The 20,021-nt window shown below is 37.5% G+C and overlaps 1 protein-coding gene across 1 annotated transcript in view; it reads left to right on the top strand.

Moving 5' to 3' along the window:
• The window catches only part of LOC147725143 (uncharacterized), a 394,292-nt gene that overhangs the window by 347,016 nt on the left and 27,255 nt on the right, over positions 1-20,021 (top strand). Inside the window, exon 3 of the mRNA XM_086918186.1 lies at positions 5,170-5,963. Within this exon, the coding sequence (XP_086774312.1) occupies positions 5,170-5,963 (794 nt within the window). The remainder of the gene's footprint in view (positions 1-5,169; positions 5,964-20,021) is intronic.

The following is a 20,021-nucleotide window of genomic DNA, read 5'->3' as shown; positions in this document are numbered from 1 at the left end:
TGTCTCCCTTTATTTATTGGACTCGCTACTTTGTGGCAAAGCATAGGGCTTCAAGCGTTCACTTAACTAGAAGCGCGGGTTAGCAAATGTTGTCTCCCTTTTATTTCTGTATTTGCTATTTTTGTGACTGGGCATGGGGTTTCAGGCGTTCACTTATCTTAAAGCGCGGGTCAGCGCAGGTTGTCTCCTTTCATACCTTGTTTTCTTTTCGTAGGTTCCGTGGATTATTTCTTCGTGCTTGCTCTTCCGGCTTTCGCATACAGAGTTTGAATCTGAAGCGACTGTTCCAAACGTAGGCCGCCGGTGATTGGTTTTCGTTAGCTTTATTATTATTGGGTGAAATCCGCCAGTGTTGTCACGTGGGAGTTGCTTGCGAGGAGTTGCTAGGCAACGTTTGTTTGCTTCGTTTTTTTTTAGATTAGAAACCTTACCGGGAGAAAATGTTCAATGTAGGTTATTTCGAGCAGGTTGCTTCCTTTCCACATTTTACTTTTGAAACGGCCAAGACTGTTACCAGAAGTTGGTCACTTCTGACATCTCATTTAATCCATTGTTCGTGGTTCCCAGATACAGGATTGTTTTTGCTTCCAATTTTGACAGGATATTTTCTCAGGGAAAATATCCTGGAACTTTACCTTTGTCGTCAGCATTGGAGAATTCAAGCTCTGAACTGTTACCTGAACAATCGAACTTTGCCTTGCCACCTGAACCTTTGTTTGAAGAACAAACTCGACCTGGAAAATGTCGATATTTCCTTTGATCAGGGAAAATATCCTGTCAAAATTGGAAGCAAAAACAATCCTGTATCTGGGAACCACGAACAATGGATTAAATGAGATGTCAGAAGTGACCAACTTCTGGTAACAGTCTTGGCCGTTTCAAAAGTAAAATGTGGAAAGGAAGCAACCTGCTCGAAATAACCTACATTGAACATTTTCTCCCGGTAAGGTTTCTAATCTAAAAAAAACGAAGCAAACAAACGTTGCCTAGCAACTCCTCGCAAGCAACTCCCACGTGACAACACTGGCGGATTTCACCCAATAATAATAAAGCTAACGAAAACCAATCACCGGCGGCCTACGTTTGGAACAGTCGCTTCAGATTCAAACTCTGTATGCGAAAGCCGGAAGAGCAAGCACGAAGAAATAATCCACGGAACCTACGAAAAGAAAACAAGGTATGAAAGGAGACAACCTGCCCTGACCCGCGCTTTAAGATAAGTGAACGCTTGAAACCCCATGTCCAGTCACAAAAATAGCGAATACAGAAATAAAAGGGAGACAACATTTGCTAACCCGCGCTTCTAGTTAAGTGAACGCTTGAAGCCCTATGCTTTGCCACAAAGTAGCGAGTCCAATAAATAAAGGGAGACAACACCCGCCAACCCGCGCTTCAAGAGAAGTGAACGCTTAAAGTTTTAAGTCCTGCCAGAATAAAGCGAACACAACAAGCGTGTCTCAAAACCTAACACCTGCCTAATTCGAAGCGCGATAAATATAGCTCCAAACGCGTTGAGCCTCATAGAGCAAAAACACGAGGAAAAACGATCGGAAAACAGGCAACAAGGAACAGTAAAGGGAGCGTCCCGCCTTTAACTACGCAGCACAATCAATTAAAGATATCAAAGACTAAATATAATCCAACCTGACCACAACAGAAAGACAGCCATCATGCAAAAATTTGTAATCACAACAAAGCAGAGCACATGCCTTATAACTCATGGCACCCTGTTCCCCTCCACAGATAAAGCCAAGACATCGACTCAAGTTACACCAAGAACCCAGTAAAGAGACAACAATACTCCGCAAAATGGATTGAGAAATACCAATGGTACGTGACCATAACCTTTCACTTAAATACACACACGTTTAATCATAAGCTACCTGTACACTGATACTGAACTAGTACCATTACCTTTTACAGGTGATGTCCTACAACCAAATTACAGCCCTGATGAAGACCGCACAACAAAAGTTGATCTTGTCCTAACGATAAGACGGTCGAAACGCGTTGGCATTACTTAGTGGATTGGAGACCTTTATGCTCTATAACTACTTATATATATATATAAGAGAAAAAAAGACTTTCTTCCGGAAGAGCATAATTGTTGATAGTAATTTTCTCCTACACTATTTAGGACTACTGATTCAATCTAAATCCGAGGGACATATATCTCTACCCCAGACTCAGCACTTGTTAAAGTATACACAGTAGGATGATTTGAAATGATTTGATTTGATTGTACTTTGATTCAATCAAATGAAATGTACAGTTTAACTTATTTGACCGCACTGTAATTGTATATATGTTTTGTGTAAAGTTTGTGCAAAGTTATATGTTCTGCGATACAAACACGTTTTTTGTGGCAATAACCTTATATAATTTGTTGTGTATAAGAGGAGAGCTTTTAAAAAAATTGTGGATACCAATATATATAAAAAATACAAAGCAAAACTAAATGAGCGATAACACAGAGTCAATAAAAGGGACTTCTGTGACACGATTGACTTTTCATTCATGGTGTCAGAGGTATTATTGTTGTGAAATATTGAGCGTTAAACCTTAGCATGTCTGATCACTGGTTGTGCGGAGCGTTAAACCTCAGCGTGTCTTATCATTGATTGTGTGGAGCGTTAAACCTCAGTGTGTCTTATCATTGTATGTGCGGAGCGGTAAACCTCAGGGTGTCTTATTATTGTATGTGCGGAGTGTTAAACCTTAGTGTGTCTTGTCATTGCATGTGCAGAGCGTTAAACCTCAGCGTGTCTTATCATTGTATGTGCGGAGCATTAAACATCGGCGTGTCTTATCATTGTATGTGCGGAGCGTTAAACCTCAGGATGTCTTATCATTGTATGTGCGGAGCGGTAAATATTAGTGTGTCTTATCATTGTATGTGCAGAGCTTTAAACTTTAGCGTGTCTTATCATTGTATGTGCGGAGCGTTAAACCTCAGCGTGTCTTATCATTGTATGTGCAAAGCGTTAAACCTCTGCGTGTCTTATCATTGTATGTGCAGAGCGTTAAACCTTAGCGTGTCTTATCATTGTATGTGCAGAGCATTAAACCTCAGTGTGTCTTAACATTGTATGTGCAGAGCGTTAAACCTTAGCGTGTCTTATCATTGTATGTGTAGAGCGTTAAACCTCAGCGTGTCTTATAATTGTATGTGCGGAGCGTTAAACCTCAGCGTGTCTTATCATTGTATGTGCGGAGGGTTAAACCTTAGTGTGTCTTATCATTGTATGTGAGGAGCGTTAAACCTCAACGTGTCTTATCATTGTGTGTGCAGAGCGTTAAACCTCAGCGTGTCTTGTCATTGTATGTGCAGAGCATTAAACCTTAGCGTGTCTTATCATTGTATGTGCAGAGTATTAAACCTTAGTGTGTTTTATCATTGTATGTGCGGAGCGTTAAACCTCAGCATGTCTTATCATTGTATGTGTGGAGCGCTAAACCTCAGCGTGTCTTATCATTATATGTACACAGCATTAATCCTTAGCGTGTCTTATCATTGTATGTGCGGAGCATTAAACGTTAGCGTGTCTTATCATTGTATGTGCAGAGAGTTAAACCTCAGCGTATATTATCATTGAATGTGCAGAGAGTTAAACCTTAGTGTGTCTTATCATTGTATGTGTGGAGCATTAAACCTTAGCGTGTCCTCTCATTGTATGTGCAGAGCGTTAAACCTCAGCGTGTCTTATCATTGTATGTGCAGAGCGTTAAACTTTAGTGTGTCTTTTCATTGTATGTGCGGAGCGTTAAACCTTAGCGTGTCTTATCATTGTATGTGCGGAGCGTTAAACCCCAGTGTGTCTTATTATTGTATGTGCGGAGCACTAAACCTCAGCGTGTCTTATCATTGTATGTGCGGAGCGTTAAACCTTAGCGTGTCTTATCATTGTATGTGCGGAGCGTTAAACCTCAGCGTGTCTTATCATTGTATGTGCGGAGCATTAAACCTCAGCGTGTCTTATCATTGTATGTGTGGAGTGTTAAGCCTTAGCGTGTCTTATCATTGTATGTGCGGAGCGTTAAACCTTAGAGTGTCTTATCATTCTATGTGCGGAGCGTTAAACCTCAGCGTGTCTTTATCATTGTATGTGCAGAGCGGTAAATCCTTAGCGTGTCTTATCATTGTATGTGCAGAGCGTTAAACCTCAGCGTGTCTTATCATTGTATATGCAGAGCGTTAAACCTCAGCATGTCTTATCATTGTATGTGCAGAGCGTAAAACTTTAGTGTGTCTTATCATTGAATGTACGGAGCGTTAAACCTTAGCGTGTCTTATCATTGTATGTGCGGAGCGTTAAACCTCAGCGTGTCTTATCATTGTATGTGCACTGAGTTAAACCTTAGCGTGTCTTATCATTGTATGTGCAGAGCATTAAACCTTAGCGTGTCTTATCATTGTATGCGCAGAGAGTTAAACCTCAGCGTGTATTATCATTGAATGTGCAGAGAGTTAAACCTTAGTGTGATCATTGTATGTGTGGAGCGTTAAACCTTAGCGTGTCCTCTCATTGTATGTGCAGAGCGTTAAACCTCAGCGTGTATTATCATTGTATGTGCAGAGTTTTAAACTTTAGTGTGTCTTATCATTGTATGTGCGGAGCGTTAAACCTCAGCGTGTCTTATCATTGTATGTGCAGAGCATTAAACCTCTGCGTGTCTTATCATTGTATGTGCGGAGCATTAAACCTTAGCATGTCTTATCATTGTATGTGCAGAGAGTTAAACCTTAGTGTGTCTTATCATTGTATGTGCAGAGCGTTAAACCTTAGCGTGTCTCCTCATTGTATGTGTGGAGCGTTAAACCTCAGCGTGTCTTTATCATTGTATGTGCGGAGCGTTAAACCTTAGCGTGTCTTATCATTGTATGTGCAGAGCGTTAAACCTTAGCATATCTTATCATTGTATTGTAGAGCGTTAAACCTCAGCGTGTGTTATCATTGTATTTGCAGAGCATTAAACCTCAGTGTGTCTTATCATTGAATGTGCAGAGCGTTAAACCTTAGCATGTCTTATAATTGTATGTTCCACCACAAGTGAAAGGTGGCAGCTCGAGGCGCTAGGCCACAGCTTATCCCTGATGCATTCCTGAAGTTGTTCCTTGCCCTGACCTGTGTAACCAGCACTCTCTTCTCTTCACAGGCGCTGCTGAAGTAGACCCTCTCCCGGTGACACAGAGTCTGAGGATCATTGTGGTCGGAAAGACAGGGGTTGGGAGCAGCGCTGTGGGGAACACCATCCTCGGGCGGAGAGCGTTTATTTCTGAAGTTAAAGCGATATCAGTGACAGCCGACTGCATGAGAGAGGTGAGCTGTACCCAGGATGGGAGCCTCGTCTCTGTTATCGACACCACAGGATTATGTGACGGAATGTTATCAGAACAAGACATTGCAGTAACTTTCTGCAAGTGTGTGGTGCTGTCCGCCCCCGGCCCCCACGCCATCCTCCTGGTGCTGCAGGCCGGCCGTTTCACCCGGGAGGACAGACTTGCTGTGCGTGAAATACAGGATATGTTCGGAGAAGAAGCCGCAAAGTATATCATTATAGTATTTACGAATAAAGATGAACTAGCGCTAGAAGATAAATCCATCCAAGTTTACATCGACAATGCTGATGAGGAACTGAAAAATGTGCTTAGAGGCTGCGGGAACCGGTTTGTGGCTTTTAATAACCGCGCGCGAGGGTCCGAGCGCGAGGAGCAGGTGCACGAGCTAATGACGATGATCGAGAGGATGGTGAAGGACAACGGGGGCGCGTGCTACACCAACGAGATGTTTGACATGGTACAAAAGGCCATTGAGAAACAGGTGCAGGAGATCAGGGAGCAGCTGGAGAGAGAAGGGCAATGGATGGACGAACAAGCCGTCCGTGACATGGCTGAGCGCGATTTGGTTATATGGGACACTGATGCCTCTAGGAAAGAGGAGCGTGAAAGAAAGAATTGCAGCGTGAGTTGAAAAACGCTACAATAATATAATGTCGCTGTACACCTGGAACAGCTATTTTTAGCATATGAACACCAATACAGAGAGCAGCAAACAAAAAAACATGGACACTGCAACTTCTGGGTCTTTTGTTGACATCTCTTTCATTTTCAGTTTCTTTGCGACACAGAGTTATAATTATTAAAAGTATACAATAACCTCTGAGCACACTTAATCAATTCCTGTTTGTAGCAAAAGCAAATGTCCGGCAAGAGTCACTTTATCATGAAGAATGAAAAGTATATGTTCAATCTCCAAAAGTCAAGTCCAATAATCAAAAATTCCAAGAGTAATAGTCTTTGTAGTTTATTTCTTCCTTTTCGTATATCCACAGATGTTCAGAGTAGAATATAACAGCCAACACGTGTTTCGTCGTGTATAATATAATACTTCGACTTCTTCAGGGCTGTAATCAAATAAACATTACCCACAGTTACTACACGTACTACGTATGGCTATTAGTAGAAGGTGAAAGAGTACCAACCACCTCCCATTTAAATCGGATACATTTAGCACTCTAATTACCAACAGATCTTCTTAGTACTATATATCAAATTTGATTTTAGGAAATGACGATTGAGGACTGTTGAAGAACCGAACTGGATCTACTAGTGATATTTTGAAACTGCTAGATAGTAAAGTTACATTTACCGGTTATATATTAATAAATGTAGGTAGTGAAGTTACAATACCGAGATGGTAACACATTTTTTGTCTAGGAATCAAAGGATGATTATTTGGTAATTGAACGCATAACTGAATCTCAGGCTTCTTTTCACAGATAGATAATATTACTTACATTTGGACTACCTACTCGATGCTTGAGAGTTTCATAACATTTAGAGGTGAATTATCAGTCAGTTTAGGAATATTATTAATTTCTTGGTTGTGGGACTTTGACTTTATCTCACATGCTAAAGGTGAACAGCCCGATAGGAGTGGCATTTCTATTTTCTTTTTCCCTTACATCTACTCACTTATCAGGCTACTATTTAAATGGGAGGTGGACTCTTGCCGGACATTTGCTTTTGCTACAAACAGGAATTGATTAAGTGTGCTCAGAGGTTATTGTATATAATGTCGCTCTTGTATGGGAGTTAGTGATGTAGGGTACGCATCATCCCTCTAGAGGCACCACTGTACAATTGATTTGGATAATAGAACCCTGATAATATTTGGGTAGTGCACCCACTATCTTGTTGGTATCCAAACTATAGAATAATTATTAAAAGTAAACTCTACCCACAGTACGCCTGAGCGCTCTGTTAGATGACAGCTCAAACCAATCAAGTCATAGAGGTTTGATTGGAAATAGGCCCCACCCCTTATAAAAGGCATATTGTATTGGTAGAAGGCTGCTTATGTACATACATCCAGTATTTGTAAAGGGCAGCAAATCACCCATGAGGGTCTCAAGGCGCTAGATTTTAGGTATAAGGAGATTAACAGGCACAAGCATTAAGCTAGGTTTTTGCAAGTCCTTACTTGCGATTATTAAGGAATCGCAATTAAGGAATCGCAAAAGCCTATGCATGTAGTAATCGCTATAAAGTGCGATTCTCGAATAAGGAATCTTCCCATTCATTCCTATGGGAATGAATGGGAAATTGCATGTGCAATTTGCGAGTACCAATAGGTCCTCGCAAATTGCGCATGAAATTTCAAGGGTGCAAGGATGTCAAAAGGACACCCTGTTACCCCCCTGAAATTGATCTGTGCACAAATGTTGTGCACACACACATGTCCCAAGTACATGTGTGTGTGTAACCGACAACTTTGAAAAATGCACTTTAGTGCATTTTTCAATGTTTTTGCTAATTACCATGAAGTTCAACTTCATGGTAATTTGCGACCCCTAGTAGCAAAATTGCTGGTTCTTGCATTGCATATAAGGAATCGCAAAATGTGATTCCTTAAATGCAATCACAATTAATTATTTTATTAATCAATTATTTGCGAATTCTCAAATTGCAAGGGACTTGACCCTTGATGCATCACAAGAAGCTAATTTTGCAATTGCAAACGGACGATTTTTGCGAATAACACCTTTTGCGATCGCAAAAAGCTTTAAGGCATGTGCCAGCAAGTGATTTGACCAGAACCACAGGATGTTGAGCCAATGCCAACCCTCAAACTCAGGTCCCCCAGCGCTGAAGTCAGCAGCTCTGGCCGTTACACCACATCCTCTTCCCGTCCTTACAGAGTACACTAAAAATAAGACAACTTTATTCAATAAAAATAAATAAGGAAAATTAGAAATTAGAAATCAGTTAAAAGTAAAGAAGACATACATAAAATGAAGTGAATGATAATATGATATATATATTTTTGTATAATAGTAACAGAAACTTTAATGTTGCATCCTAAACATAGTTTATATATACATATATATATCTATATATCTGCACATACAGTGAGGACTGGTGAAATAAACTGAACGAAAGCACTAAGAAGGGTCTGCCTCGTTTTCTTTTCTGACCCTACGGGAGTTGGTGGCTGAAGCGAGCATTTCCGAAAACTATATATATATATATATATATATATATATATATATATATATATATATATATATTACCTACTGGCGGTCGCCAGTAGGTAGTTATAGTTAGGATTTATTTCAATGTTAAATCTCAAAATTCTATTTTGAATAACTTTGGCGCCGGTTGACGAATCTGAGTGAAAATTTCCTCAAAATGGCCTCGCCGAGCACCGGTCTTTCCCTGAAAGTTTGGGGGGGATTCGTCAAGCGGGGGCCGAGATAAAAGGGGGGTCCCAAAACACGTTTTCCCCATGTTAATTTCCATAGGGCGGTCGATTTCACTTTTAGCCCGAACGGCTGAATGGATTTACACCAAACTTGGCAAAATTGTAGGGACTGGAAGCCCGATGTGCCTTTGCTATGTCTCAAGATATGTGCTCCAGTGGATTTTGAGTAATTTAGGTTCTAAAAAATATATATATCTATAGGCGCGCTCCGGTACGCGCACCGGGGAGCGCTCCTGGGAATCACTTTTAAAAATTGTATGTTTATTAATTGTTCTTTTTGTTGTTTTTTTTTAATTTAAGTACCAACATGTAGGTATCAATGCAGAGTCTATAATTTAATATACACCGTTTCCTTTGTAGATATCTTGCATGTTGTTACAGAAGTTATTGTGGTATATGGAATTCATAACATAGTCTGTCAGGAAAGCAGAAACAACATGGAGGCAGGAGATGATAAAGAGATGTTAAATACACATTGGAGATAATATAGTGGGATAAAGGAAGTAACTATGAGCAAACTTTCTATGTAACACAATAAAGTTGCACAGTATACTATGAGTCTCACTTTATATTTTAAACATTTTTGATCTACTTGATGAATTACATATAAAAATTAATAATGGCTCGAACAATTTTTGATTATTAAATATAAATTTATTCTTCTGATTCTTTTTCATAATTTAATAAAACTTCTAATAAAATGTTGTCTGGAATCTTTTCATTTACATTCTGTGTTTCCATTGATTCCACACACTCAAGTAATTCAAGGTCCAGAGACTCATCCATAAAGTCAATGTTATCATTTTCAGCATTTTTTCCATCATGGTTGTTGTCCAAAACAAGTTCGAAAGAAATATTCTTTTATAAAAATATTCTAAAAGATGTAAGAATTGGAAAAGTAATGGAGCTTGGGAAAGAAGCTTTACATGGTCGATTAATTTCAAATTTGTATCCAAATGAAAACATTCTTCCAGAGAATATTTTTTTAAAAATGACTGAGAAGAAATCTGGGATATGTTTGATGCCAACTCTGCAAGAATGTTCCATCTTCAACAACAAAATGTTAGAGTTAGAAAATGAAGAGATTGTGAAACTGGAAGCAATAGATAAAATAGAGCATATGGGTGCAACAATTGTTTTGTCTGAAAATTTGAAAACTAAATTGGATTCATTAGAGAAAAGTCTTTCTGAAACAGCTGGTTTTGAAAAGACTCTTAATGTGTGTTTAAATTGTCGTATCATTTTGAGAAGGAATTTAAATGTTGAAAGAGGTCTGGTAAATGGAGCAATGGGTTATGTTGTTGATTTTGTGAATTATAGAAATAGAGATGAAATTTAATTTTTAAAAATAAAATTTGATGGCATTGAGCAAGTACAACAAATCAGTCGTTGTTCTGCTAGATTTTTACTTGTAAAAGACTTATATGTTCGCCGAAAACAGTTTCCGGTTTGTTTAGCATATGCAGTAACAATTCATAAATCTCAAGGTTTAAGTGTAGATAATGCTTTAGTGAACATTGGAAGATCTGTGTTTAAAGAGGGTATGGCATATGTGGCATTATCCCGAGTCAGAACTTTATCAGGATTGTACTTGATTGAGCGTGATGAGAGAAAAATTCGTGCAGATCTAGATTGTGTTAAAGAATACAATAGGTTAAGAAGAGAGTATGCTCCACATTTGCCTCAATATCCTCTGTTTGAAAAACATATGGTAGGCCGAAAAAGAAGAAATAAGAGTAATTGCAGTGAGGTAGTAGCAAAAAGACAAAAAGTAGACAAAACTGTAATTGAAAACAGGAAGAAAAAGAATTGTGAAGAAAATGTTTTTGGATTTCAGTTTGAAAATAGTTCTGGTGTCAACTGCTATGCTAATGTAGTGGTTAATGTTGTTTTTTTTCTTAAAATTTTACAAGAACAGATTGTTGAAAATCGGGATCAAAGATTGTGTGGTTTATTGAATTCTGTGTTTGAGAAATGTAGCAGTGATAGAGCAAAAATAGAAAGTGTAACAGAAATTCGAAATATTTTAGATATGTGTTCTGGTCAAGATAAATTTTCACAGAACATTCAGCAGGATTGTCAGGAATTTTTAATGTATATGTTTGGTGTTTTGGAAGATGAAGATGTAGATATAAATAATCTTTTCAGCCTTTCTTATCAATGGCAGCATGACTGACACAATTGTAGTTCATCAAGTACTACTAGAATAGACACTGAAAGATTTATATATTTGACTTTACCTGACTGTAAATCAGTGTCATTTAAAAATCTATTTAAAGCAGCAGATCATAATATGGTGTGTACTCAATGTAACTATCCAAAGCTATCCACATTATTTATACAAAGTTATGGCCAGTATATAATTTTAGTTTACCAACGATGTAGACCTGATGGAACTAAATTGACAACTTCTATCAAAAATGTTGTGGCTTCTCAGTTATCAATTTCAGGAAGAACCTTTACAACTGAAGCTATTATTTATCATGACGGTTCTTTGACAACCTCAGGACATTATACATGCTACTTAAATGTGAAAAAGGATGGATTTACTGCAATGATTCTCATTTAACTTATAAACAACGTTTGCCTTATGACTCTACAAATTGTTATCTAGTGTTTTTAAAACCAAAGTTTTAGTAAAGGGAATTGGCCTTTGAAGACGGGAATAGATAATAAAAGTTAGTTAGTTAGTTAGTTAATCTAATGTTTTAAATTATTTATCTCATATAGATACTTTAAGTGGATCTGAAAGTAAAAAATACTGATATATCTGACACAAATTGGCTGTGAGGAAAGTGTAAGGTATGATGTTCTTAGATCTTTTTTCATAGGAAGTCGATGAAATGGAAGTTATAGAGCACAGCAGACTTTTTTTCCACCAAAAGGACCTTCACTATCTTTTATTTGGCCTCACGGAAAAGTAAGTGAATCAATGATTAGTGTACATATATGAGATGTATGTTTGAATGGTTTTTTTTAAACACAATCTTTTAGATTGTGTTTTTTTTCCCGCTGTTATATGATGAAGACTTTGAACTCACTAATTTAAGTGAAATTCAATATATTCTGAGAACAGCAAAAATAAATAATGTAACATATTATAGAAGTTATTGTATAGTTTGCATTGTGTCATTTATATTGTATTCACATTGTCTCACACTCATTTTCCTTTTTCACCCTTATTTACCTCTCTTTACTCATTTACCCTGCCTTTTTTAACTTTGTTTCATCGCTGTTCCTTTACTGCACTTCATTCACAACTTCTCAATCCAATTTGAACTGTCTGCATTTCCTCTCTTCCTTCCACCACTTTTTATCTTTTTCACATTCTCTCAGTACCACTGCTTTAGTTTTCTTCCCCTCTCTTTCTTTCTTTTTCTCCATTTTATTTCTTTCGCACTCATTGTACTGTAGTTCACTTAGTCCTTCCCTTTGTTTTTCTGTGTACTTACTCTCTCACTCCTGTTTTATTCATCGTTCTATATTAACCTCATTCCCTTCATCCCTTCACTCTGTGACTCCCCTTCACTCACTCTCATTCATCTTCTATTCCTCTTTTTTATTAATAGTTCCTCATTCAGACTCCTCTCCTTTTCACTCATTTTCCTTTTACTTTCTTATCTTTCCTGATTTCGTTTTGGTATCTCACATTCTTTTAGTATCTTACTTACCTTCAGTAATTTGTTCTCTTTCTATTTCTTGTTCCTTCTTTTTTCTCTTTCTACATTACTTTATTTCTGTTTTTGTATCCTTCACTATTGCTTTATTTCTTAGTAAACTTTTTTAGATTTTTAAACCTCTTGAACTGTTTCTTCTATTTTACTATATATTTTTAACTAATTATAACGTGTTTTTTCTTTTGTCTTTCACAGATACAAGTTTTCATTATTTATATGGTAAGTGTGTTTACAAAATGTAGTTTCTTATCACCCTTTGCTTTAAGCTCACTACTTTTCTCTCACTCTACCTCACCCCTGTTTCCTTACTTTGCTTCCCACATTTATTCTTATCCTCAATGTTTACTTCCTACCCCATTCAACTTCTTTCATTACCTCTGCTTATCCACACTCCTTCCCCTACCTTTTTTACTGGTTCACTTAGTCCCTTTGTGACACTCCTTCCTTTACTCTCTCTCTTCTTTCTCTCTGTCACTCCCCATGTCTTACCCTTATTCACTTATATCCACCCTCTTTCACTTCTCTTTACTTACACTCACTGCTATTTTCTTTCCCTCCGTCACTACTGTTTTTTTTCTCTGGTTCCGTCACTATCTGTCATTCCCCATACTTTAGTCTCCTTCCTTTTACTTTCATCACCCATTCACATTTTCCCAGAACCTCTGCTTTAGTCTTCTTCCTCCTTCTTCTCTTCTTTTGCTCCCTTATTCATTTTCTTTTTCTCAGTTACTTCCTCTTACACCTTTTCTCTGTCTTACTATCTATTACACAGTCCTTCTGTGTTCCTCCCTCTAGCTCTCTTTGTCTTAACACCACTCTCTCTGTTCCCATTCCTCATGCTCACTCCTTCATTATTATTTTTTTTTTTTTTTTTTGTTGGTGCGCTGATGGGACGCGCACCGGTACACGCACCGGGGCGTTCACCGGTACGCGCACCGGGAGCGCTCCAGAGTCAAATATATTAAAAAAAGTAAAATACTATTTTAAAACAAAAATATTATCTTAGTATACAATATAGGGTTCATTTATAGAAAAACATACCTTTCTCAGCTATAGACATTTGCGAAAAATACGCTTAGAAATTCACTAAAAAGTACATAGGTATGAAGCCCTATAAAAAGTTAAAAATTAGCAGGTAAAAAAACCTATGAAATTCACAGAAAAAAACAAAGGTTTAACACCAGTTATAGTTAGGATTTAGCATTTAAAAAAACTATAACATTCACTGAAAAAAACAGAGGTTTCACACCAGTTATAGTTAGGAATTAGCATTAAAAAAACCTATGAAATTCACTGAAAAAAACAGAGGTTTCACACTAGTTATAGTTAGGAATTAGCATTTAAAAAACCTTTGAAATTCACTGAAAAAAAACAGAGGTTTCACACCAGTTATAGTTAGGAATTAGCATTTAAAAAACCTATTAAATTCACTGAAAAAACCAAAGGTTTCACACCAGTTATAGTTAGCTGGAAATTTTACTGACATAAAACCATTGAAATTCCCACGTTATAGTTAGTCGGACTCACTATAACTTACGCGTGCAATGCACTGCTGATGACATCACATATTACATCACTCATGACATGGTCAGTGACATCACTCATGACATCACTGATGACACCATCCTTGTGACACAGTGACAGACCTCCTTTCACTGTAAAGTAACCTTTGAAACACATATTCAAAAATAGAAACTAACATTTTCAAAAAAGTGGATATACCCATACCAGTTACAACAACCAATTCAGTAATTTCACCATCTATATACACATTCACACATTCACCAACAGTTTTATATAGTCACTCATACATATACTCACTCATCATATGTAGTGATACCCCTATTCATCCTGTTACACACCGACAGTCATCAAAAGGTTACTCACACATGCAAATAAACTAATAAACATCCATTTATTTGCATTTACACACACTACCACCTTACTTCTAAGGAAACGTACACATATGTACTCTCTTAAACAATCACTTATAGAAACACATACTTATTTAAACAGGAACTCTTACAATCTCTCACTCTCACATATACTGACTTATATACATCAATACTCACATATACTAGATTAAAATATATCTTGTTACTGATAAACACACTAGTGAGACAGGCATTCAATCACTAACACACACATATACACACTCATACAGTCCTGCACATATGCTGTTCTCAAAAAACATACAAACAGTGAGTCAGTCATTGATACATCTATGTGCTAAGTAACACCCCCACCAAACTATACAGACACTCATACTGATACTAAAAAAACATATAATAACCCATATACACACACACATAGCTACTCACCAACCCATACAGCCACTTATACACAAAGTGAAACACTGATACATATATTTAAATATTTAAACATTACTCGCTAATATATGTATTCACTAAGATACACTTAATAAGCCAGTTAACTAAAACAATTTTTTTTTAAAAAACATTAATTAAGACAATAATTGAAACATTTATTCTTCCATTGACCTTTACATATACATATATAAAACATATTTATTTTTCAGAAAGACACACATTCACTGGATGGTGTCATCAGTGATGTCATGAGTGATGTCACTGACCATGTCATGAGTGATGTAATATGTGATGTCATCAGCAGTGCATTGCAGGCGCAAGTTATAGTGAGTCCGACTAACTATAACGTGGGAATTTCAATGGTTTTATGTCAGTAAAATTTCCAGCTAACTATAACTGGTGTGAAACCTCTGGTTTTTTCATATATATATATATATATAGCTACAGATTGCTTGGTTCAGCTTTTAATAAAATCTGTGCTTGAAGTAAGTTACTGGATCTGCGTGATTTCCTGGGTCGCTGCGGTCGGAGCCTGGGAGGTTACACTTGCTTGATATATATATATATATATATATATATATATATATATATTACCTACTGGCGGTCGCCAGTAGGTATATATAGTTAGGATTTTTTCCCTATGGCATTTCTGAAAATTCTATGTCTAATAACTTTGGCGTTTGTGGACGGAATCGGCTGAAATTTTCAGGAAAATGGCACATTTTGTTTCTGAGCAGCTCCTGGAAATTTGGGGGGGGTTCGTCAAGGGGGGGCCGAGAAAAAAGGGGGGTCCTAAAACGCGTTTTTCCCATGTTAATTTCCATAGGGCGGTTGGACTCACTTTTAGCCCGAACGGCTGAATGGATTTCCACGAAACTTGGCAAAATTGTAGGGACTGTTAGCCCGATGTGCCTTTGCTAGGTCTCAATATATGTGCTTCAGTGGATTTTGAGAAATTAACGTTTAAATCAAGATATATATCTGTAACAGCGCTCCGGGCAGCGATCCGGTTAGCGAACTTTTCGCGTATCGGAACTTTGCGATGCGAAGCTGATTGGCCCTCCGGTGTCTGTCAACATTCTAAACAGTCCGGAGCGGCCGCCATCTTGTCTCTCGGTAGGATCGAGAGACAAGAGGAGGCCAAAACAAAGGGGGAAATGAAGGAAAGGGGGCAAGGTAGACCCCTTCTGACCCCCTAGGATTGATGAGGGGGATATTATAGAGCCACGAGGGGCCCCCAAAAAAAAAAAAAAAATCCGATTTTTTCGCCGTAGAGACGCGTCTTGGTAAGCGAACCGGGCAGCTAACCGGGCAGCTAACCGGGAAGCTAACCGGCAGTGTAACGGGAGTCTGAGGAGCAGCTGATTGGCTGTCAACATTGTAAACAGTCCGGAGCGGCCGCCATCTTGTCTCTCGGTAGGATCAAGAGACAAGAGGAGACCAAAACAAAGGGGGAAATGAAGGAAAGAGGGCAAGGTAGACCCCTTCTGACCCCACAGGATTGATGAGGGGGATATTATAAAACCACGCGGGGCCCAAAAAAAAAAAAAAAACATCCTGAGGAGTAGCTGATTGGCTGTCAACATTGTAAACAGTCCAGAGCGGCCGCCATCTTGTCTCTCGGTAGGATCAAGAGACAAGAGGTGGAAAAAAAAGGTGTAAATGAATGAAAGGGGTAAGGCAGACCCCTCCTGAACCCCTAGGATTGATGAGGGGGCAATTAAAGTTCCCTGCGGGGCAAAAGAAAAAATAAATTGCGATTTTTCGCGGTAAAGGTGCTTCCTGGTACGTTAACCGGGCAGCTAACCGGCAGTGTAACGGGAGTCCGACATATTGTGTTTTTTGAACGTTTGTGATATGTGCACGTGTGGATTTTGTCTAATTAAGGTTAAAAAAATATATATATATCTTTAAGCGTGTTCTGGCGCGTTTTACCGTTTTGGGTTTGGTTTGCGCTGCAGAGACGATACGTCACGGTTATGCGATGCATCATGAGGCGTCTCATGGGCTACGTGATACGTCACTTAATAAAGAATATATTTTACAGCTATAGATATTAGCTTTTAAAAAACCAATGAAATTCACAGAAAAAACCATAGGTTATAGACCATATATAGTTAGGAATTTGCATTTACAAAACCTTGAAAATTCACTGAAAAAACCATAGGTTATAGACCATATATAGTTAGGGATTAGCATTTAAAAAACCTTATTTTATTTGCACAAAACCATTGAAATTCCATATATAGTTAGTTGCACTAACTATATATCGCGGACCCGCAATCCACTGCTAATGATGTCACATATTACATCATTCATGACATGGTCAGTGACATCACTGATGACATCACTGATGACATCTCAAATGACATCACTGATGACATCACTGATGACAACACCCAGTGACTGTATGTTTCTGTAAAGTTAAAATATGTCTTACATATTGAAGAATGAGTGGATGTATAAGTGTCTGGATGAAGGATTTAGTAGGTGCATGACTGACTGTATGAGAGAATGATTAAATGTGTCTCACTGAGTGTATGGGTTAGTGATTAAAGTGTCTTAATTTGGCAATCATTATTTATGTTGTTCTGTAAACTGCTGCATGTTTAAATCAGTAGCTATATCAGTAACTATATGGGTTATTGAATGGTTGCCCAAGTATTTGTATGGGAGACTGAGTATGTGTGTGGGTGGCTGGGAGGTGTATAACTCTGTGCATAGATGTGTGAGCAGTTGATTCCCTAGGTGTATGGGTTCAAAAGTGCATGTAGAAACAGCTGTATGGACAGTTGACTGTGTGCATGAGTATATTGGTGAGTGAATGGATATCTCAGTGCTACATGTCAAAGTAAGTACATATGTAAAACACACTCCATGTGAGAGTTGACATATATAAATAACTGAACATAAGAGCCAGTGAATGTGTGAGTGGCTGTATGAATCATTGTGAACTTGTATCAAGGATTGTATAAGAGAGTAAATATGTTTTACTATACGTTTGAATAAGTAAGGTGTGTATAACTGTATAGTTGAGGAAATGGAGATGTGATTGATTCTTTGCATGACTGACTAGGTGTGTGAGTAACTCCATGGATGTGTGACAGTCTGTGAGTGCCTGTTTACACTGAGTGTATCTAAGGTTATATTAGAGTCTGAAGATGTATTATCACATAAATGATATCATCAGTGATGTAATCAGTAATGTCAAATGAGATGTCAGTGATGTCATCAGTGATGTCATTTGAGATGTCATCAGTGATGTCATCAGTGATGTCATTTGAGATGTCATCAGTGATGTCATCAGTGATGTCACTGACCATGTCATGAATGATGTAATATGTGACATCATTAGCAGTGGATTGCGGGTCCGCGATATATAGTTAGTGCAACTAACTATATATGGAATTTCAATGGTTTTGTGCAAATAAAATAAGGTTTTTTAAATGCTAATCCCTAACTATATATGGTCTATAACCTATGTTTTTTTCAGTGAATATATATATATATATATATATATATATATGTATATGTATATATATATATATATATATTCACTGAAAAAAACCATAGGTTTCACACCAGTTATAGTTAGGAATTAGCATTTAAAAAACCTATTAAATTCACTGAAAAAACCATAGGTTTCACACCAGTTATAGTTAGCTGGAAATTTTACTGATATAAAACCATTGAAATTCCCACGTTATAGTTAGTCGGACTCACTATAACTTGCGCGTGCAATGCACTGCTGATGACATCACATATTACATCACTCATGACATGGTCAGTGACATCACTCATGACATCACTGATGACACCATCCTTGTGACACAGTCACAGACCTCCTCTCAGTGTAAAGTAACCCTTGAGACACATATTCAAAAATAGAAACTGAAATTTTTAAAAAATGGACATACCTATATCAGTTACAACAAGCAATTCTGTACTTCCACTATCTATATACACATCCACTCATTCACCAACAGTTCTATATAGTCACTCATACATATACTCACTCATCATATGAAGAGATACACCTATACATCCTGTTACACACCGACATTCATCCAAAAGTTACTCACACACATATTCACACGTGCAAATAAACTATTGAACAACCATTTATTTGAATATAGAGTTATACACACACTTCCACCTTACTTCTACTGAAAATTACACATATTTATTCTCTTAAACAATCACTTATAGAAACACATACTTATTTAAACAGGAAATCTTACAATCTCTTACTCTCACATACACTCACTTATATACATCAATATTCATATATACTAGATTAAAACATATGTAGTTACTGATAAAGACACTAGTGAGACAGTCATTCACTCACTAACAAACACATATAGACACTCATCCACCCATACAGTCCTGTACATATGCTGTCTTCAAAACACATACAAACAAAGAGTCAGTCACTCATGCATCTATGTGCTAAGTAATACCTCCACCAAACCACATAGACACTCATACTGATACTACTAAAAATATCAAATAACCCATATACATACGCATGTAGCTACTTATCAACACATGTAGCCACTTATACACAAAGTGAAACACTAATATATGTATTTAAATATTTAAACATAACTCACTAATATTTATTTTTCAGAAAGACACATATTCACTGGATGGTGTCATCAGTGATGTCATGAGTGATGTCACTGACCATGTCATGAGTGATGTAATATGTGATGTCATCAGCAGTGCATTGCACGCGCAAGTTATAGTGAGTCCGACTAACTATAACGTGGGAATTTCAATGGTTTTATATCAGTAAAATTTCCAGCTAACTATAACTGGTGTGAAACCTATGGTTTTTTCAGTGAATTTAATAGGTTTTTTAAATGCTAATTCCTAACTATAACTGGTGTGAAACCTATGGTTTTTTTCAGTGAATTTCAAAGGTTTTTTTAATGCTAATTCCTTACTATAAGTTTCACTTTATAAATAAGACTGTTAGCACTCTAGTTGTTCTTTTTAACACTCTGGTACATTCTGTCATTGGGCTACAGTTGGGCTACATCTAGTTGAATTTTGGGCTACATTTACAATTTTTGATCTCTGGTGGCCATCTTTGGGCTACATTGGGCTACTTTGGGCTACATTTGGGCTACATTTTGGCTCTAACATATATTAAGCCCAATGTAGCACAATACATATTTTTATAAAGTTAATTTTTTTACAAACCACTTCAGAATAGGGCTACCTGTCCCTACAATTATCCC

Source organism: Lissotriton vulgaris, chromosome 4_1 (assembly GCF_964263255.1).
Source record: "Lissotriton vulgaris chromosome 4_1, aLisVul1.2, whole genome shotgun sequence".
NCBI lineage: Eukaryota > Metazoa > Chordata > Amphibia > Caudata > Salamandridae > Lissotriton > Lissotriton vulgaris.
The sequence above is the reverse complement of the archived record's forward strand: the minus strand, read 5'-3'. Positions and strand labels throughout refer to the sequence as shown.